Source organism: Engystomops pustulosus, chromosome 3 (genome assembly GCF_040894005.1).
Source record: "Engystomops pustulosus chromosome 3, aEngPut4.maternal, whole genome shotgun sequence".
NCBI classification, from domain to species: Eukaryota; Metazoa; Chordata; class Amphibia; order Anura; family Leptodactylidae; genus Engystomops; species Engystomops pustulosus.
Window position 1 is genome coordinate 52,645,602 of NC_092413.1, and position 26,069 is coordinate 52,671,670.

The 26,069-nt window shown below is 44.2% G+C and overlaps 1 protein-coding gene across 5 annotated transcripts in view; it reads right to left on the minus strand.

Annotated features, from left to right (window-relative positions):
• The window catches only part of ARHGEF33 (Rho guanine nucleotide exchange factor 33), a 78,188-nt gene extending 54,515 nt beyond the window's left edge, over positions 1–23,673 (minus strand). For 4 of the 5 annotated variants that reach the window (XM_072140788.1, XM_072140790.1, XM_072140784.1 and 1 more), the window contains exon 1: positions 23,479–23,673. In XM_072140788.1, coding sequence (XP_071996889.1) covers positions 23,479–23,548 — 70 coding nt within the window. In that variant the 5' untranslated portion in view covers positions 23,549–23,673. The remainder of the gene's footprint in view (positions 1–23,478) is intronic. The other variant, XM_072140789.1, reaches the window with a different exon arrangement.
• Positions 23,674–26,069: the final 2,396 nt, after the last annotated feature.

Here is a 26,069-nt window from a genome sequence, read left to right on the forward strand (position 1 = left end):
ACTTTCGGCACAACAGAAAAATTATTAAAGGGGTTAGCCACTCTCTTACAAAACTTGCATATGTGCCTTTACTACCTTGGATCCTCCATGCATTTTCTTTACATCTCTGAGCTCTGCTGAATAGGAGGAACCGCTGCCTACCCTCTCCCAGTCTTTGTGGATGGACTGTGAGAAGAGAGACAAAGAGGTTGATGCCTTTACGGTTGATCTCAAGCAAAGACAGAGAAGGCAGATGCGTACAGAGGGCAGCAGGTCAGGATCGGGAAAGGCAGCAGCTTTCAAAGGAGGAAAAGACACATGTAGATATAGATGCAAAGCAATGTCTAATAAAAGATATTTATTGAAAGCTGGCCAACCTCTCTTTCCCCTTTGCGATCACACAATACAGTCTATAAACTTAATGGATAATTGCTTCAGTGTTTCTACCATGCATTACATTCTCCATGCTCCTCCATGTGATGAAAGCTGCCAAGCTAGACACTTTATACCTACTATACACTCACCGGCCACTTTATTAGGTACACCATGCTAGTAATAGGTTGGACCCCCTTTTGCCTTCAGAACTGCCTCAATTCTTCGTGGCATAGATTCAACAAGGTGCTGGAAGCATTCCTCAGAGATTCTGGTCCATATTGACATGATGGCATCACACAGTTGCCGCAGATTTGTCAGCTGCACATCCATGATGCGAATCTCCCGTCCCACCACATCCCAAAGATGCTCTATTAGATTGAGATCTGGTGACTGTGGAGGTCATTTGAGTACAGTGAACTCATTGTCATGTTCAAGAAACCAGTCTGAGATGATTCCAGCTTTATAACATGGCGCAATATCCTGCTGAAAGTAGCCATCAGATGTTGGGTACATTGTGGTCATAAAGGGATGGACATGGTCAGCAACAATACTCAGGTAGGCTGTGGCGTTGCAACAATGCTCAATTGGTACCAAGGGGCCCAAAGAGTGCCAAGAAAATATTCCCCACACCATGACACCACCACCACCAGCCTGAACCATAGATACAAGGCAGGATGGACCCATGCTTTCATGTTGTTGACGCCAAATTCTGACCCTACCATCCAAATGTCGCAGCAGAAATCGAGACTCATCAGACCAGGCAACGTTTTTCCAATCTTCTACTGTCCAATTTCGATGAGCTTGTGCAAATTGTAGCCTCAGTTTCCTGTTCTTAGCTGAAAGGAGTGGCACCCGGTGTGGTCTTCTGCTGCTGTAGCCCATCTTCCTCAAAGTTCGACGTACTGTGCGTTCACAGATGCTCTTCTGCCTACCTTGGTTGTAACGGGTGGCGATTTAAGTCACTGTTGCCTTTCTATCAGCTCAAACCAGTCTGCCCATTCTCCTCTGACCTCTGGCATCAACAAGGCATTTCCGCACGCAGAAATGCCGCTCACTGGATGATTTTTCTTTTTCAAACCATTCTCTGCAAACCCTAGCGATGGTTGTGCGTGAAAATCCCAGTAGATCAGCAGTTTCTGAAATACTCAGACCAGCCCTTCTGGCACCAACAACCATGCCACGTTCAAAGGCACTCAAATCACCTTTCTTCCCCATACTGATGCTCGGTTTGAACTGCAGGAGATTGTCTTGACCATGTCTACATGCCTAAATGCACTGAGTTGCCACCATGTCATTGGCTGATTAGAAATTAAGTGTTAACGAGCAGTTGGACAGGTGTACCTAATAAAGTGGCCGGTGAGTGTATGTCCTCTATGAAGTGTTCAGTGGATTTACTAATATAAATCTCACTGGATTTAATGCTTAATGAGAGAACATAAGGCATCATGGGAACTGTGGGCAGCCTAAATTTGACTTCAGGGCAAATGCAGGAAGAGGTTGTTACTGCTGCTGAGGAATATTTTTGACAAGCATCTTCAGACAGAAAATGCCATAACTCTTGAAAGAAAAGGGCGAGGAACACAATATGGGCATAATTCTGTTTGTTTTTAAATGACATATGACAATGTGGTAGAAATTATTATAACATTTAAATGTATGTTTCATGTACTTTTTTAAGGCACTTTGCTCAGTCATATTGTATATTAATTACTGTGCAGAGTTTGGCTGCAGAAGTGTGTTAGGAACAAAGAGAGTTGGTCATTCCTGACTAATTTGGCAGCCACACTAACTTAGGGATGCTGGACACAAGGGAAATGTGAAGCACAAAGCCTGAGATGTGTGGGTGTTTCTGAACCACCCACAATAGCAGAGTTTAGGAACATCATATAAAGGTCTGAGTTCCCAACATTGGATTTAGTTGTTCACTAACTGCAGTATCTAAAAAAGGAGCAGTGCAGAATGGTCAGATGTTTTGCAGTCAGAGTGGAGAGTTAGCTTACTAAACACAATGGCCCACAGGTTTCTGTCTGACTTTGCACTGAAAAGAACATGCAAACTGCTTGCACATGTATTTATAAAGTGTTTTTTTTAATAGAAAAAATTTGCCCCTAAATGGGCATGGTAGTGCTTAGTCAGAGTTTGCGCCAGCCTGCGCCATTGTTCTGGTGTAGATTACACATAAAAAACACACCTTGACTTACAACACTGCACTCCTAAATAACACACACTCCTCACACCAAAACTGACCAAATTGTGACTATATTACCATATTATTAATATTAATAGTAAATTATTGAATAGGTATATTCCTTTGGGACGTCGGTTGTTCACATGACTAGGCCCCACCCAGTGTCCAAACCAACCTTGTGCCCTGAGGCCTAATCTTCTCCACCCGATGACACCATTGCAGCCCATACTGGCCCCCCCCACAATGAAATGTCCACAGCAGATGCCCCCGTTACAGAAATGTCCACAGCAAAGCCCACTTTAATGAAATGTCCACAGAAGAGCCCCGTTTTAATTAAATGGCCTCTGCATAACTCCCTTTCAATGAAATGTCCACTGCATAGCCCCTCTTTTATAAAATGTGCTCTGCAGAGCACTCCCCCATAAATGAAATGTCCACAGCAGAGCTACCTCTAATGAAATGTGCACTGAAGAGTCCCGCTTTAATGAAATTTGCACTTCAGCGCCCCCCTTTTATAAAATGTACTTTGCAGAGCCCTCACCAATAAATGAGATGTCCACAGCAGGGCCCCCCATAAATGAGATGTCCACAGCAGGGCCCCCATCAATGAAATTTCCACAGCCCTATACAGAAATGTTCACATTGAGCCCCCTTGAATCCTGCCGCGTCATAGTGTATGTGTCCAGGTAGTAGGATGAGAAGACGGAGCCATGGGGCCGGGGAGAAGGAGCGGGAGGTGAGTATACAGTTTTTTTTAACCTAGCAATAGGGCCCAGGTATGCTCCTGCCCATACCTCCTATATGGAGATACGCCATTGGGTAGGAATTTATGGACAGATTTTAAGAAGTTATTAGTCACATGGGTTAAATCTTCTGCCCTGCTAACACACAACGCAAATTATTTAAAAGTTCAGGATTAAGTGGGTTGTTCCAGATTAATTGTTTTTTTAAATATGGACTCCTGCACCTGTTTTTTATACCCCTCTGAGGCCCATATTACAAAAATGTATTTAAATTCATCCCCTGAATCAGAATTAAAATCTAGATTAGCTAAGGATAGGTGTACATTTCAGCTATTACCTGCCCATGTGTTTTCTGTGTGAACTATATAAAATTTCCGATGGCTTTGCCAGTACGGTATTTATAGAGTATAGTTAATCCCATACATTTAAAGGGAACCTGTCACCAGGAGACCCATTTTTAGCACTCCCCCAGTCCCCACAGAGCATAGTACATATGCTGCCAAAGTGTTTTTGTATGAAAATTGGTTTAAAAGAAAAAAAGATATGTTATATTGTACCTTTAATTAGCATGGGCTGTGTGACTAGGCAGTTGCCAAATGGGAGGGGCTGGAAAGGAGCAGCTCCTCCATGTGACCTTTTCAAATATATGAAAACACACTTGGATTAGCAACGCCCCCTGCTCATCTACAGCCAATCCTGAGTGTGGGGAGTTATTCATATATTTGAAAAGGTCACATGTTTCCCAAGGGTGGGGGGGGGGACTGCTCCTTTCCAGCCCCTCCTATTGGGCAACTGCCTAGTCACACAACAGATGCTAATGAAAGGTACAATAAAACATATCTTTTTTTCTGTAAAACCTATTTTTTATACAAAAACACTTTACTCTGTGGGGACTGGGGGAGTGCTAAAATGGGTCTCCTGGTGACAGGTTCACTTTAAAAAGAGACTCAATTTCATTGCATAATATAACACAGGATCCTGCCCCTGAAGGCTAACAATCTATATGCTCTCCAAAATCTCCTTTCTAGGTTGGACATTTTTGCAAATATTATATTATACTTCCTATACTAATCAGAAAACTCAATCTCATATAGATTTAGACCAAAAGTTCACTGCAGTAAATTGGAATAAACCAAATCAGGGTAAAGAGTTAAACAACAAAAGCTTCCTTTCATTAAAATCCGCCTAGCATATCCCTGCAGGCTATCCTGATGATGGAGAATGAAGGTTAATAGTTCACTGGATACAGTAATACATATCTTATTATGATGAACCTTTCATATCACATAGTGAATGTCTGTTCAAGACTTCACAATTGTTTAGTTTCAGTAGTTAAATGCACAGGAAATTTACAAACCCCAAATAAACCACCTATATTAATAATGCCAGGACCTCTCTAATTAACTAACATAAAGTCAATAAGAAAATAAAAAGAGGAAATTCTAATCACAAAACAGAAATTGAATATAAAAATGTGTATACTTTATTCAAACATGATTAACAATATGTACAGTAAATGTTAAAAATGGTAACACGTCACATGCCTAAAGGTCACACCAAACAGGTGACTAGGATGTAAATATTATAAATGGCTAACATTCAATAACCTGGATGTGTAAATTGTAATACATGTCACATTTTGGCACACAAATAATCATATAATTATCACATATAGAAGCCACAAGTAGTGTTAACTGACCAAGAAACATATTAACATAGGTGCAACTATCCAGATACCTTGACAGTAGAGTCCCAGTGGCTCCTAGGTTTCTCACACTGTTCTGGTGGGATTTTGGTCCATTCTTCTTCCAGTCTATTCCACAGTTATGTGAGTGGTGGGATTCTTTGCCATAACTTTGTCACCAAGAATGTTAAAGAGGTTTTCTTTTGAATTCAGATCAGGACTTTGGGTTGGTCATTTTATTGTTTCAATGTTTTCTGTTTCATATAACTGCTTTATCTATTTTGCTGTGTGACAGGGGCATTGGCCTGCATGAAAATTGCTGGTTGACTTAGTGAAGAATGCAAAGGAGCCACATGTTGAAGAAGGTTCTTCACTTGCATTCATTCTGTCATGTAGCTTTATGAGAGGTCCAACTTCTGCTGCAGAAAACATTCCCCAAACCATGACACTCTACCAGCTTTCATAATTCAGGCGCAGTCTTTCTGCAGTTTGTTGACAAACAAAATGTTTCCCATCAGATCCAAATAAACTTGCTTTTATCAATAAAATTAATGGTGGAAACTTCTCCTCTGTCCACACAGCATGCTCCTCATTAATGGTGAGTCTAGATTCTTTCTGCTAATGAGAGGTTTAGTCACAGCAGAATGGGCTTTACGTCCAAATGCTCTTAAACTTCAAGACCCTGTATGACAAGATCCTTGCCCTGTTCAGTGCTGAACTTGAAAGCAAGTTCAGCTACAGTTGGATATGAGAAATCAAACCAAATACGTGGAAACCACATATAACTACCAGGTGCTGAGGACAATGGGGAAAGGGCTGGAAAAGCACCTCCCGTATTGACACATTGGTAACTGGTGTATTATGCGCCCTGGTATGAATACCTAACACATGAAGAGATCTCCATGTAGTTGGTTGGATTTCTCATATATATACCTGGCATTGCTTTTCATTATCATGGCCTGAGTGAGTGATTGCTCACAGTTTGATTTGTGACACCAAACTAGCATCACGCTTTGTTGTTTGAGGATCAGCCAGTCATATATACATTTGGTTCTATGTCCATCATTGATTTAGGTAACAGGCTGATCCTCTTAGCATTTTAGCCAGGACTATCCTGGCTAATATAGGACTTTATGCCTTTTAACCACAGCCTATACATTTGTTACATATTGAGACATTGGGGCACATTACTAAGGGTCCGCGGACTTCATATTTCCGTTTTGTGCTGCATTTAACTGGGGTTTCTGGCGCACGCAATCGGATTTTGGCGCAATTGCGCCAACTTTCATGCGACACAAATCAGGGTCTGTGGCCGTTGGACAACCCGACTGATTCAGACTAAGTGCAGGATTTAACATTCAAAATTGTGTCGCAAGACATGCACTTACATGCACCGGGAAGAAGATGGTGAACTCCGGCGGACCTGAGCGGGGAAGCGACACATGCAGGATATCGGGAGCACAATCTTAGTGAATCACAGCAGCTCCGAATCCTCGTCGGATAACGCACCTCGGGGATCGTGACGGGACGGGTAAGTAAATATGCCCCATTGTCTGGGATAGGACTGTGTACAAGGATTGTTCATTGGGCTTTATTCAGTGCCCAAATCCTCTTCAGGGTCTTTTGTTAGGAATTTTTTCCTTTTTAATTGTTTTTATTATTTTGTTTGTCTGGTGTTTATACTTATGGATTATGTGTGTGTATGTAAATAATCAAAAAAGACTTCTAAGTTTTGCTATATGGCACATGTTTGTTTTCTTGGAATACTGCTATTTTACTCATGTTAAGATATATTCATGTAAGACTACACAATTAGCTTGACATTTAGGAAATTGTATGTTGTACATATATAATATAATTTAGTGATTTCCGGTGTACTCTAATTATTTGAGACTGGCAAGTCATACTTTGCACCTCCTTTTAGTTGGTCTAGTTTACAGCACTATAATATTGAATGTTCTGGTGTACAGACTGAATTTTATGGTGCACATCATAAAGTTGGAAAACCGCCTAAAAATGGTCTACAATAAATGTGGTGCAATTCAACTGCAAATTACTCATTTTTCATTGGAAGATTGATACATCTCCCTAGTCTTCTAAACCAGCTATTCCAGATATTCTTAAAAAAGTGTGCAGTTATTACCATATGTTACCCAAATGTATACTACATATTGCTCGGTGTGTCATAATTGTCTAGTTAAACAGTACCCACAATAAGAAGAAAAACAGTGCCCACGCAGGGGAAAAAGTAATAAGTAAAAATATATTAATTTGGTATCAAATTATTGTACCACACACTGCAAGCCCATTACAAAAAGGCACAACTGCATTTTCTTTTGTGTTTCAGATTCCTGTATATGGTGGGCTACCACTAGTTTTTTCGATTTTTTTTATCAAATAGGCTAATTTAGGTTTATTGAGGAGTTTTCATTTTAATAAAATATTTCTTAAAGGTTTGTGTTTTTTTTACTCGAATTTCACCTTAGCAATGGAGCTGTATAATAGATGGCAGCCATTACTAAGGTTGGAACTTAGTTTTAGCCAGTTAAAAAGACTAATACAAAACTCCTTACAGTTACCCTTGTACCCACCACCACAAGGGTGACGGGTACAATCCAGTGCCTGACATATAAAAATGGGCAATGATGGGGCGGCTTCAGGCCAGTATTATTGGGCTGGGAATGCTCAAAAATCATGGGCTTTCCCACTTCCGTAATGTCAAGGTACTGCTGCTTTATTGTATATGACTACTTAAAGAAAATGTCATCACACTGTTTTTTTCAATTTAAAAAAATCACATGGAGTCCTGCCAATTTTCAATAACCAGCCAGATACAATATAACAGCAGCCTGACATTACAGGGGTGGGAAAGTCCTCAGTTTTTGGGCTTTCCCAGTCCAATAATATCAGTCTGCAGCTGCCCCAGTACTTGACCATCGGTAGTTTGTCAGATATTGGATTGTATCCAGCTCTTCATGGGACCCTTGGTGGTGTTGGTACCAAGATAATGGTTAGTTCAGGGGGGGGGGGCTGGGAATTTAAAGTGGCCCTGGAAAAAACTGCAAAAGTGGCCACATTCTGTAGGCGGAGTAAAAAAAAAGTAGGTGTGGCCATGTGATGTGGGTGGAGTTACTAAGCTCCACACAAACTGTTGATAGATGGTCTAAATTAACATGTACAGTGCAAAGAAGGAGACTCATACTGCCTCATTTGTACAGGAATAAAGCTTCTATTTTAAAAGAACACAACATAACAACCAAGCCCTTTTTTGTTTTTTCATTTCAATTTTTCACTCCCCACCTTCAAAAATCTATAACTTTTTAATTTTTACATGTAAAGAGCTCTGTGACGGCTTGTTTTTTTGCATAACAAATTGCACTTCATAGTGATGGGATTGAATATTCCATGCCGTGTACTGGGAAGAGGGAAAAAAATTCCAAATGCAATGAAAATGGTGAAAAAACACATTTGTACCGTTTTCTTGTGGGCTTGGATTTTACGGCATTGATTGTGCGCCCCAAATGACATGTCTACTTAATTCTTTGGGTCGGTACAATCATGGGGAAACCAAATTTGTATTGGTTTTATCATGTTTTTATACATTTTATAAAAATTAAACCTCCTGTACAAAAATGTATTTTTTATTTTGCCATATTCTGGCACTAATAACTTTTTCATACTTCAGTGTATGCAGCTGTGGGTGGTGTCATTTTGTTCGACTTTTGATGATGTTTTGGGACTGTACCACCTTTTGATCAATTTTTATAATTTTTTTTTATATTTATCGAAATCGCAAAAAAGTGCCATTTTCGACTTTGGGCGTTATTTTCTGTTACGGGGTTAAACACAGTGAAAAACCGTTATTATATTTTGATCGGGCATTTTTGGACGTGGCAATGATTTTTACTGTTTATCTATATTTATTATATCAGTTCTAGGGAAAGGGGGTGAGTTTAGTTTTTAGGTTTATTTATTATAATTTTTTTTTACTTTTTTTAATTTTTACTTTCACTATTTTGCAGACCCCCTAGGGTACTTTAACCCTCGGTTATCTGATCGATCCTACCAAATACTGCCATACTACAGTATGGCACTATATGGGGATGTTCCACCTTATTCATTAAAATGTGCAAATCGCACATTGTAATGAATGAGTTAAAACGAGACAGACTTGGGTCTTCGGGAGACCCAAAGCTGTCATTACCAATTGCCACTCCCCATGACATCACCAAGATCTTTTTGAAGCCGCTGGCAGCTTTGCCAGGGGCGATCAACGGGATAAAACCCGTGATCGGTGCTAACACTGATAATGGGACTTACTGGTAAGTCTTTTCTGAAATATGAATGCTTCACCAGCTCTTAACCCCAACACCCACTCACTAGAGGGTGGTCAATTGGATCCCAACAATTCTTTTTAAATATAAATAAACTCTTGCTGCCCTAGGTACCTACCATGCCTTGTGGCAAATACAGACCTGTCTCCATCCTGCAGGAGGTTAATACATTTATTCGGGGCTCAACATTATATACCTCAATGATACAAATATACTTAGGTATTACTACGCAGCCAGAGTAATTCCTCTTGTAGTTTTTCACAGGCATTGTGCTCTCCCATATTAAGTAAGTTTAGTTTACTCTGATTTGGTTTAGCCTCAGAGACCATCTGCCTAATCTATTTCTGTCCCTCTTTTATTTGGCTTCTCCCCCCACTACTGCTATCTGCCTTTTCTGCAATCCACAATTTATTCTAGGATTGGAGACTCAAAGCATTTTGTTGGTGGTGTAATATAGCTGACTTCTGTCACAGAATGAGTCTGTGATTTTTACATGGGATACGTGATACTGAATTGCTTAGATCTCATCAAGTACACCGTTTTCTTAAAGTTACCAACAACCTGACTCCTAATGTTTCCATTTGCTTTAGAAACGGTGGAAATGGAGATACCCACCTTTATATGTGTTGGCCATGCCCAATTTTAAGCTGCCTCTCGCAGATACCTTTGTAATGGAAAAAGTCTGTGTTCCCTCTTGAGCTCATCCACTCTAACCTGATGTGCATCAAGGTGAACGACAGCGTTTATAGTTTAGTCAATGATAAGGAGGAACTATTTACCAAGAGTAGACAGTAAACAGCCACAGTTGTGGTTTGGTTTACTAGATTGTGATCGGTAGGAGACCCCCTTTCCCTCTGATTCCTCCTAATTCACCCACTTGGTATTTAAGTTGTGGTTCTTACTGCTTTTTGTACCACATTCTTTTTTTATTTTCCAATGTCTTTACAGTCTTTTTTTGACTATATGACACATTTTGGCTCATTTACTAAGGGTCGCGGATCTCACTTTCGTTGGACTGGTCGCCGTTTTCGGGTTTTGCGCGGCAGTGACAGGTATTTAGCAGGGGTCTGCGCTAGGATTGTGCCACAAATGATCGGATTGTGGCGCAGCTGCACTGATTTCATGCAACACTAATTAGGGGGGTGCCTTCTGACAATCCGACTGATTCCGACTGAGTGCGGGATTTAAATTTCAAATTGTGTCGCAAGCACTTACATGCACCAGGAAGAAGGTGAACTCTGTGGGACCAGAGCGGGGAAGCGACCCATGCAGGATATCGGGACCACGATATTAGGGAATCGCAGCACAGACTTTACACACAAACAATGCACTTATGGGGAACTCCAGCGGCCGGGTATGTAAATGCTCAACCATTCACCTTCAAGTGCAGCGTGCCTTACACAGGAAATGGTGATATTGTCAATAAAATATAAGATGGTGAACCATTTCCATGTGGTAAATGGTGAACGAATTCTGCAATATAAAGTAATGTACCATTACACAAATAAACAATGCTGTACCAACATAAATATAATGGTACATTTTGTAAGGTATCCCAGTGTTTTTGAATGGTAAACTTTGTAATACAGGTATAGTTTATCAGAGATCAAGTGCTTCTTCTCCACTTACAGATTATTCTCTCTCCTTCCTAATTTGATCTTCATTGTGAAATCTCTGATTTATTCCAACTCGCTATCAAAACAGACAGAAGCTTAATGAGATGTCAGATTACATAGAATCTCTACAGAGAAGGTAATAGTGAATCACAACACCTAGGTCTTCACCCACCAGCTATGATAGGACTGCAAACTAGAGACACAGACTGCAGAGATTTATATCTGATGAAAAATCAAGATTGCAAGTTACATAATGGCCACAGTGTCATCGCCCATGTTCACACAATCATCTATTGATACCCACAAAGTTAGATACACTTTAATTCGTTGGATTCTACTTCTGTTTGATAATGCGCCTACGCCAGACTTGTGATAAAGCAGGAGGAAAGTGACATGCAATAAGCAAGCAGTCCAGAAGAGGAGGGTGGATCATAGGTGTTCTGAAGGGGGTTGAGCTGGAGCCTGGATTGGGCGCACATTTTAAAAAATCTGCGCCCAATCTAGTAAAAGTGTTAACATTTTTTTTACATTCAAAACAAGTCTGTATTATAGATGAATTAATCTACTGGCAGGTATCAATAGTTTAAAAGGCTCTGTTGTAGTGATAGCTTTCCAGAGCTTCTTACTGTAACACAAGTAATTGCTGAGCCAAAAAGCAAAGCAGAAAACCTACTGGCTAAAGGTTTCCAGGTACGAATGCCGAACACAGTACACAAAGGCTAAAAAGGCTAAATGAGTGATGGATATAAAAAGTTATTTGTGGGTAAATTTAAAAATATAGAAACGATTGAGCAATCTTTCAGTGTATATTGTTGCGCTCTACATAATTCATCTCTTATTAAATAATCTTTCTTTTCACATCTTATATTTATGCTTCTAGACTTTTTACACTAAGTAACTCGCTGTGTCTAGAAATATTATCCCTGGTAACTTTTTAAAGCAATTACTGTGTTAGACATTTTATATATGGCGATAATAATGGGACTTTGTCACGGGTGGATCCGCGACCCACATCGCGGGTCGCGGGCTCACCCGTGCCTCTCGCTCCCCCCAGGCGCCGCGCCAGCGCTTCTCACCTTCCCCCGCTCCCGAGTCCCGGCCTCGCTCCGTGTGCGCGCGGTCCCGCGCCTCAGGGCACGCGCGCGACACTTCTAGGAAATTTAAAGGGCCAGCGCGCCATTAATTGGCGCTGGCCACATTGCCCAAATCTATTTAAGCCTGCCTCTTCCTGCAAGCCCTGCCGGATCTTTGTGCCCCACAGCCTTAGAGAAAGCTCTGTTGCGATTTGCCTGCGTTCCAGTGTTTCCTGCGTTCTAGTGTCTCCTGCGTGCCTGACTCCCTCTGTGTTCCTGCGTTGCCTGACTACCTCCGTGTTCCCGTGTTCCAGTGTCTCTCCGTGTTGCTGTCGTAGTTCTGTGTTCCCGTACCCTTCTGCTTGGACCTCCTGTTGCTGACCTCGGTTTGGATTCTGACGTTGCATCTCTGCCGCCTGCCCTGACCCTGTGCCTGGACTGTGACCCCGAGCTTGACTGCTGTTTCTGTACTTCAACCTTGGCCGCCACTGCAGACAAGTCACGCCTGAGGAACGACCTGGTGGTACCACGCCGCAGCTTGTCTAACCCGCTTTGCGGCGGGCTGTGGTGAAAACCGGGTACCACTTAGACTCCGGTCCCAGGTAGTGGCTTGAGTCATCGTCTGCAGTGGTCCAGCGGATCCACATCCCGCAAGCCTGACAGTAAGATCCGGCCATGGATCCCGCCGAGGTTCCGTCTCCTAGCAAGCCTGACCTCGCTACTATTGTGATCCACCAATCCCGGCAGATTGCTGCGCAGGGTGATCAGCTGGAGCAGGTCACTGCCATGTTGCAGCAACTATTGGCCAACCAACAACCGCAACAGGTTCAGGAAGCTGCTCAAGCGACTTCTACGACTCCTCTCCCTGCTGTTGAACCCAGGATGCGCTTGTCCATGCCCAGTAAATATGATGGAGATCCTAAGATGTGCAGAAGTTTTTTAACTCAGTGCTCCCTGCATATTGAACTTATGCCGACCCAGTTTTTTTCGGAACGATCTAAGGTGGCGTTTTTAATCAGCCTTCTCTCCGGGAAAGCCCTGGCCTGGGCTACACCCCTGTGGGACAGAAGCGACCCGGTTACGGCCTCTCTCTCAGCCTTTGTGTCCGAATTTAGGGCCGTGTTTGAGGAACCAGCTCGGGCCTCCTCCGCCAAGTCTGCCTTATTGAACTTGCGCCAGGGGAATTCCTCCGTGGGAGAGTATGCGGTCCAGTTCCGTACTTTGGCGTCTGAACTTGCCTGGAATGACGCCGCCTTGTCAGCCGCTTTCAAGAAGGGTCTCGCCTCTCATGTGAAAGACGCTCTGGCCGCTCGTGATCTTCCGTCTACTCTGAGTGGTCTCATCACCTTGGCCACTCGGATAGACGTGCGATTTAGAGAGCGTGCGGAGGAATCACGCTTCGAGCAACCTCAAGTCCGTCCACGACGCCTTCCCCGCCTGGCCCCGGTCTTCCAAAGACCACTCCAGCCTCAGGTCTTACCATCCGCAGAGGAGCCTATGGAGGTGGACAGAGCTAGACTCTCCTCCCAGGAACGCATCAGAAGGCGCCAGGGTAACCTTTGTCTTTATTGTGCTAGTCCGGAGCACTTCATCGGGTCCTGTCCTATCCGTCCTCAGCGTCCGGGAAACGCCAGCACCTAGGGTTCTTGGGAGAAGCGTCCCTAGGTGTCTGCCAAGCTTCTCCACGTCTGTTGATTCCGGTGCTTCTCAGCGTTGGCGCCAGTCCCCAGATCCAAGTCTCTGCATTCCTGGACTCCGGCTCTGCAGGGAATTTCGTGGATGCCGCTCTGGTCTCCCGGCATCACATCCCAGTGGTTCGCCTTGAGAAGCCGTTGGTCATCTCATCCGTAAGTGGCCAGATCCTCTCTGACCCAGTCTTGTACCGCACCAAGCCTCTGTCCTTGCAAGTCGGAGTGTTACACAAAGAGAGACTGTCCTTTTACGTGCTACCTCGCTCCACGTCCTCTATCCTGTTGGGTCTTCCGTGGCTGCAGCTCCATGCTCCAGTTCTCAATTGGATGACTGGGGAGATACTTCATTGGGGTCCTGAGTGCCGGTCCCGCTGTATGGGAGCTTCCCTGCCTGTACCTGTATTGGCCTCCTCTCTGTCTAAGAAGCCTTTGGAGGGTTTACCCACGTGTTACCAGGACTTCTCTGACGTCTTCTCTAAAAAGCAGGCTGAGACTTTGCCACCGCATCGACCCTACGATTGCCCTATTGAGTTACTGCCGGGCACTTCTCCTCCCAGAGGTCGAGTGTATCCACTTTCCGTTCCTGAAACCACAGCTATGTCAGAGTATATCCAGGAGAACTTGCAAAGAGGTTTCATACGGAAGTCCTCCTCTCCTGCGGGTGCAGGATTCTTCTTTGTTACTAAGAAGGACGGCTCCTTGCGTCCTTGTATTGATTATCGTGGACTTAATAAGATCACGGTTAAAAACCGCTACCCTCTGCCACTCATCACTGAACTGTTTGATCGCCTGCGCGGTTCCAAGATTTTCTCTAAGTTGGATCTTCGCGGGGCCTACAACCTTATTCGTATCCGCAAGGGCGACGAATGGAAGACAGCATTTAACACCCGAGATGGCCACTTCGAATACCTTGTGATGCCTTTTGGATTATGCAATGCTCCAGCTGTCTTCCAAGAGTTTGTCAATGACATCTTCAGGGACCTTCTGTATACGTGTGTAGTGGTCTACCTGGATGACATCTTGGTGTTCTCTCCAGATCTCAAGACTCATCAATCTCACGTACAGCAAGTCCTAGGCCGCCTTCGAGCCAATTGTCTCTACGCTAAGCTCGAGAAATGTCTCTTCCATCAACGGAGTCTACCTTTTCTTGGTTACATCATTTCCGACAGGGGTCTCCAGATGGATCCTACCAAGCTGTCTGCCGTTCTTCAGTGGCCTCGTCCAGAGGGTCTTCGCGCCATTCAGAGATTCCTGTGCTTCGCAAACTACTATCGTCAGTTCATTCCTCATTTCTCTACTCTTGTTGCCCCCATCGTGGCACTCACCAGGAAGGGCGCTAATCCACGCCTTTGGCTTCCAGCGGCTGAAGAGGCCTTTGCAAAGTTAAAGTCCGCCTTTGCTAAAGCTCCGATCCTTTCTAGACCTGATACTGAGAAGCCTTTTATCTTGGAGGTGGACGCATCTTCTGTCGGTGCAGGGGCTGTCCTTACCCAGAAAGGACCCAGGGGCCGAACTCTTACGTGCGGTTTCTTTTCTAAAACTTTTTCTCCTGCAGAGAAGAACTACTCTATTGGTGACAAGGAACTTTTGGCAATCAAACTTGCCCTGGAAGAATGGCGTTATCTTTTGGAGGGTGCTCGCTATCCAGTCTGTGTTTATACGGATCATAAGAACCTTTCGTACCTCCAGACTGCCCAACGTCTTAATCCTAGACAAGCCCGTTGGTCTCTATTTTTCTCCCGCTTCAATTTGATGATCCACTTCCGGCCAGCAGAGAAGAATATCAAAGCAGATGCCCTGTCCCGTGCCTCAGATGTTGTTGGAGAAGAGCCGGTTCCTCAGTATATCATCTCTCCGGAACAGTTGGTTGCAGCCGCTCCTGTGGATCTTCGGCAGCTTCCCCCTGGCAAGACGTATGTCCGACCTGCTCTGCGGAAGAGGATTTTGTTTTGGGGACATTCTTCCCGCCTGGCTGGGCACCCTGGGGTGCAACGCTCCGTGGTCCTCATCTCCCGCTACTACTGGTGGCCTGACTTGGTCAAAAATGTTCGGGACTTTGTGGGATCCTGCACCTCCTGTGCTCGAAATAAGCCTTCTCGTCTAAAAGCGGCTGGTCTCTTGCTTCCGTTGCCGATACCCAGTCGCCCGTGGTCTCACGTGGCTATGGACTTTGTCACGGATCTTCCATCTTCTTCGGGCAATACTGTCATTTGGGTGGTAACAGACCGGTTTTCGAAGATGTCTCATTTCGTTCCTCTTCCAGGTCTGCCGTCTGCTCCCCGTCTTGCCAGTCTCTTCTTCCAACATATATTCCGGCTACATGGGCTTCCTCTGCACATTGTCTCTGATCGTGGAGTTCAATTTGTCTCCCGCTTCTGGCGCTCACTCTGCGGCCAATTGCAGGTGAAGTTGGACTTTTCTTCAGCCTACCACCCTCAATCGAATGGTCAAGTGGAGAGAGTCAACCAGAGTTTGGGCTGCTATCTGCGTCATTTTGTCTCTGCTCGTCAGGACGATTGGTCCACTTTGTTGGCCTGGGCAGAGTTCTCCTACAACTCTCTGGATTCTGAGTCTGCTGGTGCTGCTCCATTCTTTGTTGTCTATGGAAGAATTCCACGCCCTCCACTCCCTCTCTCAGTTCCCTCGGATGTTCCAGCGGTGGAAGAATTGGTGCAGGACCTCAGCTCCGTATGGAGACAGACTCGTCTATCTCTACTTCGGGCGTCTGCTCGCACTAAAATCCAGGCCGACAAGAAACGCAGACCTCCTCCCGTCTTCTCTCCTGGGGACAAGGTCTGGTTATCTTCCAGGTACATCCGGCTGAAGATACCTGGTTACAAGCTCGGTCCTCGTTTCTTGTATCCTACAAGTTGCGCCTTCCTCCCACCATGCGCATCCTGAACTCCTTCCATGTCTCCCTGCTCAAACCTGTCATCCTGAACCGCTTCTCCCGGCAAGTACCTCCTCCTACCCCTGTGGCTGACTCCACCGACACCTATGAGGTAAAAGACATCCTCGATATGAAGACAGTAAGGGGGAAGCGGTTCTTCTTAGTCGACTGGAAGGGGTTCGGTCCAGAAGAGAGGTCTTGGGAGCCGGAGGACAATATTCTGGACCGTGATCTTCTGCAGAGATTTCTTCAACCCAAGAAGAGAGGGAGGCCGAAGGGGGGGGGTACTGTCATGGGTGGATCCGCGACCCACATCGCGGGTCGCGGGCTCACCCGTGCCTCTCGCTCCCCGCAGGCGCCGAGCCAGCGCTTCTCACCTTCCCCTGCTCCCGAGTCCCGGCCTCGCTCCGTGTGCGCGCGGTCCTGCGCCTCAGGGCGCGCGCGCGACACTTCTAGGAAATTTAAAGGGCCAGCGCGCCATTAATTGGCGCTGGCCACATTGCCCAAATCTATTTAAGCCTGCCTCTTCCTGCAAGCCCTGCCGGATCTTTGTGCCCCACAGCCTTAGAGAAAGCTCTGTTGCGATTTGCCTGCGTTCCAGTGTTTCCTGCGTTCTAGTGTCTCCTGCGTGCCTGACTCCCTCTGTGTTCCTGCGTTGCCTGACTACCTCCGTGTTCCCGTGTTCCAGTGTCTCTCCGTGTTGCTGTCGTAGTTCTGTGTTCCCGTACCCTTCTTCTTGGACCTCCTGTTGCTGACCTCGGTTTGGATTCTGACGTTGCATCTCTGCCGCCTGCCCTGACCCTGTGCCTGGACTGTGACCCCGAGCTTAACTGCTGTTTCTGTACTTCAACCTTGGCCGCCACTGCAGACAAGTCACGCCTGAGGAACGACCTGGTGGTACCACGCCGCAGCTTGTCTAACCCGCTTTGCGGCGGGCTGTGGTGAAAACCGGGTACCACTTAGACTCCGGTCCCAGGTAGTGGCTTGAGTCATCGTCTGCAGTGGTCCAGCGGATCCACATCCCGCAAGCCTGACAGACTTTTTTTAAAGAAAACTTTGTCATGAACACATTGTGGAAAAAAATAACTCACAACACTATGCAACTTATCCTTCATAAATCCTAAACGACATCTACCACCAGGATCAAGGATTGTAAACCAAGCACGCCTACATGCTGATGTGTGCCCCCTTTTGGTAGGATCTGCTCTTCTCTAGGCTTCTTTATGCCCCTGGGTTTTTTTTAAATTAGCCGGAGCCCCTCAGACTTATTTGTATACTTTAAAAAAAAATTTTTTTGTAAAAGACATTTTGTAAGAAGCTAAAAGAAGAGTAGATCTTGCCAGAGGGTGTACACACCAGCATCTAGGTGTGCTTGGTTTACAATCCTTAATCCTGGTGGTAGATGTCTGGCCAAAGAAGTCAAGCTTTTTTTATCTTGTTGTGCAGAAGGTGATTGATCTACAATGGGAAAAAGGACAGTAGAGATCTAGATGCTATATGCCAGTGATGGCGAACCTATGGCACGGGTGCCAGAGGCGGCACTCAGAGCCCTTTCTGTGGGCACTTGGGCCATCGCCCCAGCACACCAGACAGGACTCAAAGAATCTTTCTGCAGTTGCAAGCCACTTAAAAGATGCTGCTTTCAGACATATTAGAACTGTAGGAAGAGGGAGAATGAGTAGACAGGACCAAATTATCTTTGGAGGACCTCCTGATGGCCCCATGATTCTCTGTGTACAGAGGGACACTGGAAAGAAGCTACAATGATGCAAATATTCCCTACTGTGTTGCTGCCTTCAGGAGGCCAATCTGATTGAAAGTTGTTGAAGAACAGGGAGCCATAACTTACTGCTTTAAAGGAAACCTACCACTTGAAGTGGCAGGTTTCAGATGGAAATACCCAGCACCAGCTCAGGGTGAGCTGGTGCCGGAACTGATTTTTGTTAGTGTTTTAAACCGCTGTATTGCCGGGTTCTGCATGAATTATCCCGGGTTCTGCATGAATTATGTACGGTGATAGACAAACCGTTATTTTTAATATTTGAAGATTCACTGAGGACTGGTTATGTTCCACAGGAATGGCGCATAGCAAATGTGGTACCAATATACAAAAAAGGATCAAATAGTCTAACTGCTGTGGTGGGGAAAATATTTGAGGGGTTTATTAGAGATGCTATCCTGGAGTATCTCACTGTGCACAACCTTATAACCCAGCGTCAGCATGGGTTTATGAGAGATCGGTCCTGTCAGACTAATCTGATTGGTTTCTACGAGGAGGTAAGTTCAAGACTGGATCTGGGGGATGCTGTAGATGTTGTATATTTGGACTTTTCAAAGGCATTTGACAACGTGCCACATAAAAGGTTGGTATATAAAATAAGACTGCTGGGAATAGGAGAATTTGTGTATTTGGGTAAGTAATTGGCTTAGTGATAGAAAACAGAGGGTGGTCATTAATGGCACATTCTCAGATTGGGTTGATGTTACCAGTGGAGTGCCACAGGGGTCAGTATTGGGGCCACTTCTTTTTAATATTTTTATTAATGACCTTGTAGTGGGTTTACACAGTCAAGTTTCAATATTTGCAGATGATACTAAGTTGTGTAAAGTAATAAATACTGAGGTCGATAGTTTAGCATTACAGAGGGATTTGTGGAAGCTTGAGGGATGGGCAGAGAAATGGTTGATGAGGTTTAATGTAGATAGACGTAAAGTTATGCACTTGGGCCATGGAAACAAAAAGTATAATTATGTTCTAAACGGTCAATTACTTAGTAAAACTGAAGCTGAAAAGGACTTGGGGGTATTGGTGGATGGTAAACTTAATTTTAGTGACCAGAGCCAGGCGGCTGCTGCTAAAGCAAATAAAATAATGGGATGTACCAAGAGAGGAATAGATTCTCATGATAAAGAAATAGTTTTGCCCTTATACAAATCCCTGGTCAGACCACACATGGAATATTGTGTACAGTTTTGGGCACCAGTGTATAAAAAGGATATAGTAGAGCTGGAACAGGTGCAGAGGAGAGCAACCAGGATTATTAGGGGAATGGGGGAACTAGAATACACTGACAGATTAAAAAATTTGGGATTATTCAGTTTAAAAAAAAGACGGCTGAGGGGAGACCTCATTACAATGTACAAATACCTGAACGGACAGTACAAGGATCTCTCCAAAGATCTTTTTATACCTCGGCCTGTGACCAGGACAAGGGGGCATCCTCTACGCCTAGAGGAGAGGCGATTTTACCATCACCATAGACAAAGGTTCTTTACTGTAAGAGCAGTGAGACTGTGGAACTCTCTGCCGCAGGAGGTTGTTATGGCGGACTCTATGTACATGTTCAAGAGAGGCCTGGATGACTTTCTGGAGAGAAAAAATATCACGGGTTATGGGGATAAAACATTTATTTAATTCTTAAAGGTTGGACTTGATGGACTTGCGTCTCCTTCCAGCCTTATATACTATGATACTATGATACTTTTTAAACTTTATAGCCGGCGCAAGGAGGTACGCGCTCGGCACTTACCATGCGCGCGACCGTGCGCGCGGTTACATAGGAAGTGAAGGAGAGCCGCACGCATGGTAAGCGCCGAGCGCGTACCTCCCTGCGCCGGCTATAAAGTTTAAAAAGTGTTTTAATCCGCAATACAGCGGTTTAAAACACTAACAAAAATCAGCTCAGGCACCAGCTCACCCTGAGCTGGTGCTCGGTATTTCCATCTGAAACCTGTCACTTCAAGTGGAAGGTTTCCTTTAATTTATGGTTGGCAGTTTGGGTTGCAGTTTAGGCACTCGGTAGCTAAAAGGTTCGCCATCACTGCTATATGCAATTACTTATGTTACAGTAAGGCCCGTTCCCCACTTGCGAGTGTGATGCGATGAACTCGCATCACACTCGCAACGCAAGCTGCCGGGAACGCACGGCCTGAACGCTGCACCGCGGGAGTGAACTCAGCATGTCAGTTCACTCCCGCGGTGCAGCGTTCAGGCCGTGCGTTCCCGGCAGCTTGCGTTGCGAGTGTGATGCGAGTTCATCGCATCACACTCGCAAGTGGGGAACGGGCCTAAGAAGCTCTGGAAAGCTATCACTAAAACAGCGCCTTTTAAACTATTGATACCTGCCAGTAGATTAATTCATCTGTAATCCAGACTTGTGTTTTATATCGTTGTTCACTTTTGTTTTCAATGTAAAAAAAATGTTAACACTTTTACTGGATTGGGCGAAGATTTTTAAAAATATGCACCCAATCCAGGCCCTGGCTCAATGCCCCCAGAACACCTCCGATCCACCCCCATCTTCTGGACTGTGTGCTTATTGCATGTCACTCTCCTCCTGCTTTATCACAAGTCTGGCGTAGGCGCATTATCAAACTGAAGTAGAATGACGTGCGATAAGCAGGCAGACTGGAAGATATAATGGGCAGATCTGAAGTGCTTTGGGGAGTGCTAAGCCAAACCCTGAAGGGGCTCTGTTGGCAAGTCTGAATTACAGATGAAGTATATTACCAGCAGGTATTATTAGTTAGAAAGGCTCGGTTTTATTTATAGATTTCCTTTAACATAGGGATGTCAGGGACCACATTTGATCTACAACAACTTTTTCTTAGATGAGCAAGAGAATGATCACTCCCACATTTGACAACCAATTTTGTTATATGGGTCCCCAAAAGATAAGTTGGTCATATGATGTTGGCAGTCTAAGATTGCACCCGTTTGTATGCTGGTTGGATAACTTTTAGCGACTTTTCAATAGTCATACGAATTGCAAGTTTTAGACTCAATAGATTTTTTTGAAAGGAGTTGCATCAGGAAGACCACAAAAAAATGCAGCATGATGACCTAGCAATCGCCGCCGTGGATCTGCTATCTCTACTAATGCTAGGGTTGCAATACATTTGGGCAAGCAAAGTGGGAGCTTAGGCACAAAAAGCTGAAGGGGCCTAACTCATAGATGGTGGCTGTCTTTCATGTACTGTATATATCCCTGAACATACATTACAAAGCTTATAAAAGAGCTAATATATTATTTTCAATTTCACTAAATTAAAAGCTAAAGGCATTTTCTAAGGTAAAACAATATTTGATTTAATGAGCTAAAAATTTGATAAGGTGTAGATTTATAAGTAAAAAAGGCCTTACATTACCCTTATAAGATTAATCTATATTGTGATCTCTTATTAGAACCAGCGTTACTGATGTCCTTGAAAGTATATGTCCTCCAGTAAATACTGTTTAATAAAAAGTCTAAGGGTAGGAATAGATGGTGTGGCCATGATAGAGTTGTGCTGCAGCCGGCCGCAGCAGTTAAGGAATTGTGACGATAATTCATAACAAATTTATTATTTAGTCACAGTTTCATGTACTGTCAACATGAAACTGTCACTGAATAATATTTTTTTAAATAAATTATCATCATAATTCCTTAATTGATGCAGCAGGCCATATATCACAACTCCATCATGGCTACACCATCAATTCGTACCCATATAGCGGTATAAAACTGCAGAAACCAGTAACATTTGTTATCATCTGCTCTAATGCGCAGTACACAAAGCATAATGTGATTTTGTTTACACATTACTTTTGTTAGTCTTTTATTATAGCACATGCATATTTAATAGGGACCCTTCTCACTTCACATTTCCTTCATTATCTTCTCACTATGTCTTTTTCTTTTGCCCAAGTTAAAGTCTCCTACCACTTATTAAAATCTCTATAGTCTACTGCCTTTCATACACACATACATATTGAAGCATTTAAAGGATAGGGTCAGTGAAGGTGAACCAACCATAATATGACAGCTGCTTAAAGGTAATTCCCTTATAAAGAATCATAAACCTGACTCTGCCCTAGCTGTTTACAGAAACCATGTCCAAACTAATCTGTCTACTGTGTTGTTATAGGTCCCAAAGTCTCAATAATTTATGAGTGAAGCTGAAGGGAGGGATTTCTATATTTACACTGAATACAAAATTAATTTAGATGTAATATTTATATATCTTTTTCTACAAAATAATTATTGTTATCCACAACAAACAATAAAAAATGAATAAAAAGTAATTGTCAAAAGTATAGTACATAGAGTTAACGTACTTTGCTATAGCTAATTAATAAGTGCATCTTTATATAGTATTGATTTTTTTTTTTTGTATTTTTTGTTTGTGATATAAAATAAAGCAATAGTAATTTTGGAGAACAATATCTAAACATTTTATGTATTGTAATATAATATATCTGGTATTGACGGTCAGCTACTTTTTTGGGAACTTTCGCATATTGGAGATAATTTGAAATTTAGGTTACTTACCTTCTAAAATCTGAAATGCTACATAGAACCTATATAGTCTGTTAAAAAACTGTTTAATCTTAACTACAAGGGCATAATAATATTGAAAAATTCTGATTTAATATAGGGTGGCTTTGTACATCCATGTATCATACACCAATATGCATCCAGCACTAGGGATAAACGTATATCATCTTCTTATTCCAAATGCAGCTATTAACCTCTCCCAGAGGAAGAAAGCAGACAGGCGAAGAGACAATGCATGCAGTTCAGAAATGAAGAAGTTGGCATGAGTGGAAAAACTAACCCAGCTGTGCAATGGTATTTATGCAAAGAACATTCTGTAACAACCAATATCCATGACCGAGTAGACTCAGATATAAAACTGTAAACCTCTTATAGGGCAGTATATTTAACTGATAGAAAAAAAATAATATGTATGTATATAAAAATATAAATACACAGTATAATATTAAGCCTATGACTTCCACAACCTCACGTCATAATCACTGAGATAAAAACATAAGAAAAAAATCATACTACAAATCAAGAAAGATATGAATGAACATAAACTAAATGTAGACTAAAACGCTTAGTGATGAAAGGTCAACTCACCAGCACAGGTCACTTGGGTACGGTATAAGGTGCGCCTGTGAGGACAGCTCTGTCTCAGCTGGAGGTGCATGTGAGAAGAGTGGAGGGACTGCAGCCCTCCTTCAGCTCAATGCTCCTGGGCTAGAACTGTCACTAGCTAGTCATTGGTTTTAGAGGCGAGAGGAACTAATGTACTCTTCTTCTTGTTACATAACCTTCAGGCTCAGCAATCAAAGCAGTGTGCTCACTTCAAGCAGAACACAGGCGCTGAACAAGGATGCTCTGTCTTTCAGTCACTAAAGTGAGCAGTCCTGGGAAAGTTAATGGCAAAACATTAACACTTTATGGCAGATGCTGCGATGCTCTCTATCAAAAAGGAAATCTATTTATATACCCATGTAGATAAGTCTCCATGCATTGTTTCTATACATGGTATATTCACACATGTACCTGATTTATAGATAGGATATTGATTGAAAGGACATAGAGACATGATGCTTACCAGGATAATTGAATCTCCATACCTCCTCCTTGTTTATTGCTGCACTGCACCACACCTTTGCCCTCAGAAAGCACTGACCTGCAGAGCGTCCACACAATTACATTCACATATGTTCAGATAGAGGAGTAAGAATTTAGGGCCAGTTCCCATCTGTGTTTTGGCTTCTGTTTTGCAGTGTCTGTTTTTTGAAGACAGATTGTAATTTAAACAGAATCTGGACAGACACTTAGGCTACATTCACACAGAAGTGTGGCTACCGTACCGTAGCACGGCGGGCACGTGTTGGCACCGGGGAGAGGAGCCGGGGAGTTGGCGTATTACGGGAGAAAGAATAGGACATGTACTATCTTTCTCCCGGCTACAGAACGGTACGGTGTCGCATGTGTGCCGCACTGTACCGCTCCTGTACAGCCACGGGCTCCCATCGCTGTATATGGGGGACATATGTATGCCATGTATACGTCTACCATACATGTGTGTGAATGTAGCCTTAAAAGGACATCTAGCACCAGATTACCTGAAGGTAGATTCCTGTGTCAATGTGCAAAAAAAGTAGGCATGGTTCACTCGCAGCCTGGAGAAAACTTGACTCTTCTCCTCAGAAGTTGATCAATGTCTACTCATATCAGAAAAACGTTTAGTTAAAGTACAGTACCCTTGCCAGGTTAGGAGCTGACAGAGGGAGTCGCGAACCCTCCAGGAAGGTTCTAGACCTTGTCATCAGGGGTTACGACCCGTTCCACACTTGCAAGTGTGATGCGATGAACTCGCATCACACTCGCAACGCATGCAGCTGGGAACACACGGCCCGAACGCTGCACACCAGGAGTGAACTGGCATGCTGAGTTCACTCCTGGTGTAACTGGCCTAACAGCGGTAGATCCTGCTTGAGCAGGCAAGGGTTAACTACGCTAGAGTTATCATCCAGTTGTATTCCTTCATGTGAACTGGAGTGTGATTGTTGAGTGAGCCACCACCTGACCAGGGAATAACAAAACCCCAGGACAGGAAGGGGCAAGGCCTCTTGAGTTCCAGAAACCTCTTAGAGGTTGTCTTTTTACGACCAGCTCTTCCTACAGAGCACACCTTGCTGATTGTCAGTGACCAGAGAGATAGTGTGACGCACACTTTCAGTGCTACACACAGAACACCCAGGACAAAGCTGCAGCTTCCATATCTGGACACAGCTACCTCCCAGCCTGCATCTACTACCAGGCTGGTGAATCTACTCCTGAGGATCACTCTCCATGACCACTCCAATAATCTGGAATCTCCAACAATACGGCACCTGTAACAAGATCGTTTGGCCGTTGCCTGCAGTTGTTCTAATAAAGAACCGTGAGTTATTTTGCACAACGCTGCCTCCGTCTGTTCCCTGGATTCGGCTGCAACACCAAGGGCGCCCCATCCATTATCCAGGGACTCATACTACAGACACCAAAGGGGTTGCCCCAGGGAGATTCAGTACATGGGCCTCTCCCTCAATCTTTCTTGTACACACCACCTGCTGGAGACCTGACAGGCTGTAGGAAATCCCTCCGTTCCCCATACCAAGCACCGTGACAACTGCGTGTCCTAGGCCACAACCGCCAGCCCCTCCATTATTCTTGGCCCGGCTGCCTCCAGGCCCCAAGAAAAGGCTAGGCCCCGGTGGGGGATGTTGCATTGGAGTGAGTGGTAAAATTCTGGTGACAGGTTGTCAGGATTCAGGATCAGTGGACCCTCTGGACCGCCGTGGGAGATGGTACCAGGCGACACCTGGGACCAGAATCTAAGTGGCACCTGGTATTCACCAGGGAACGCCGCCAAGCGTGACGGTCTTGCTGCAGCAGGGTGCCACAGGTGCGACTAGCCCGCGGTGGCTGCCAAGGTTGAGGTACCTTTGCAGGAGACAGTCTCGTGATAAGGTTCAGGCACAAGGTCAGGCAGAGATGCAGAAGTCAGAGTCCAAATCCGGGGTCAGCAATGGGAGGTCAGAGCAGAAGGGAACGGGAACACAGGAACACGGAACAGGAACGCAGGAACACAGGAACACTGGAGCACGGGAACACAGGAACAGACTGGAACACGGGAACAGGAATGCAGGGATGGAATACAGGAATGCAGGAAC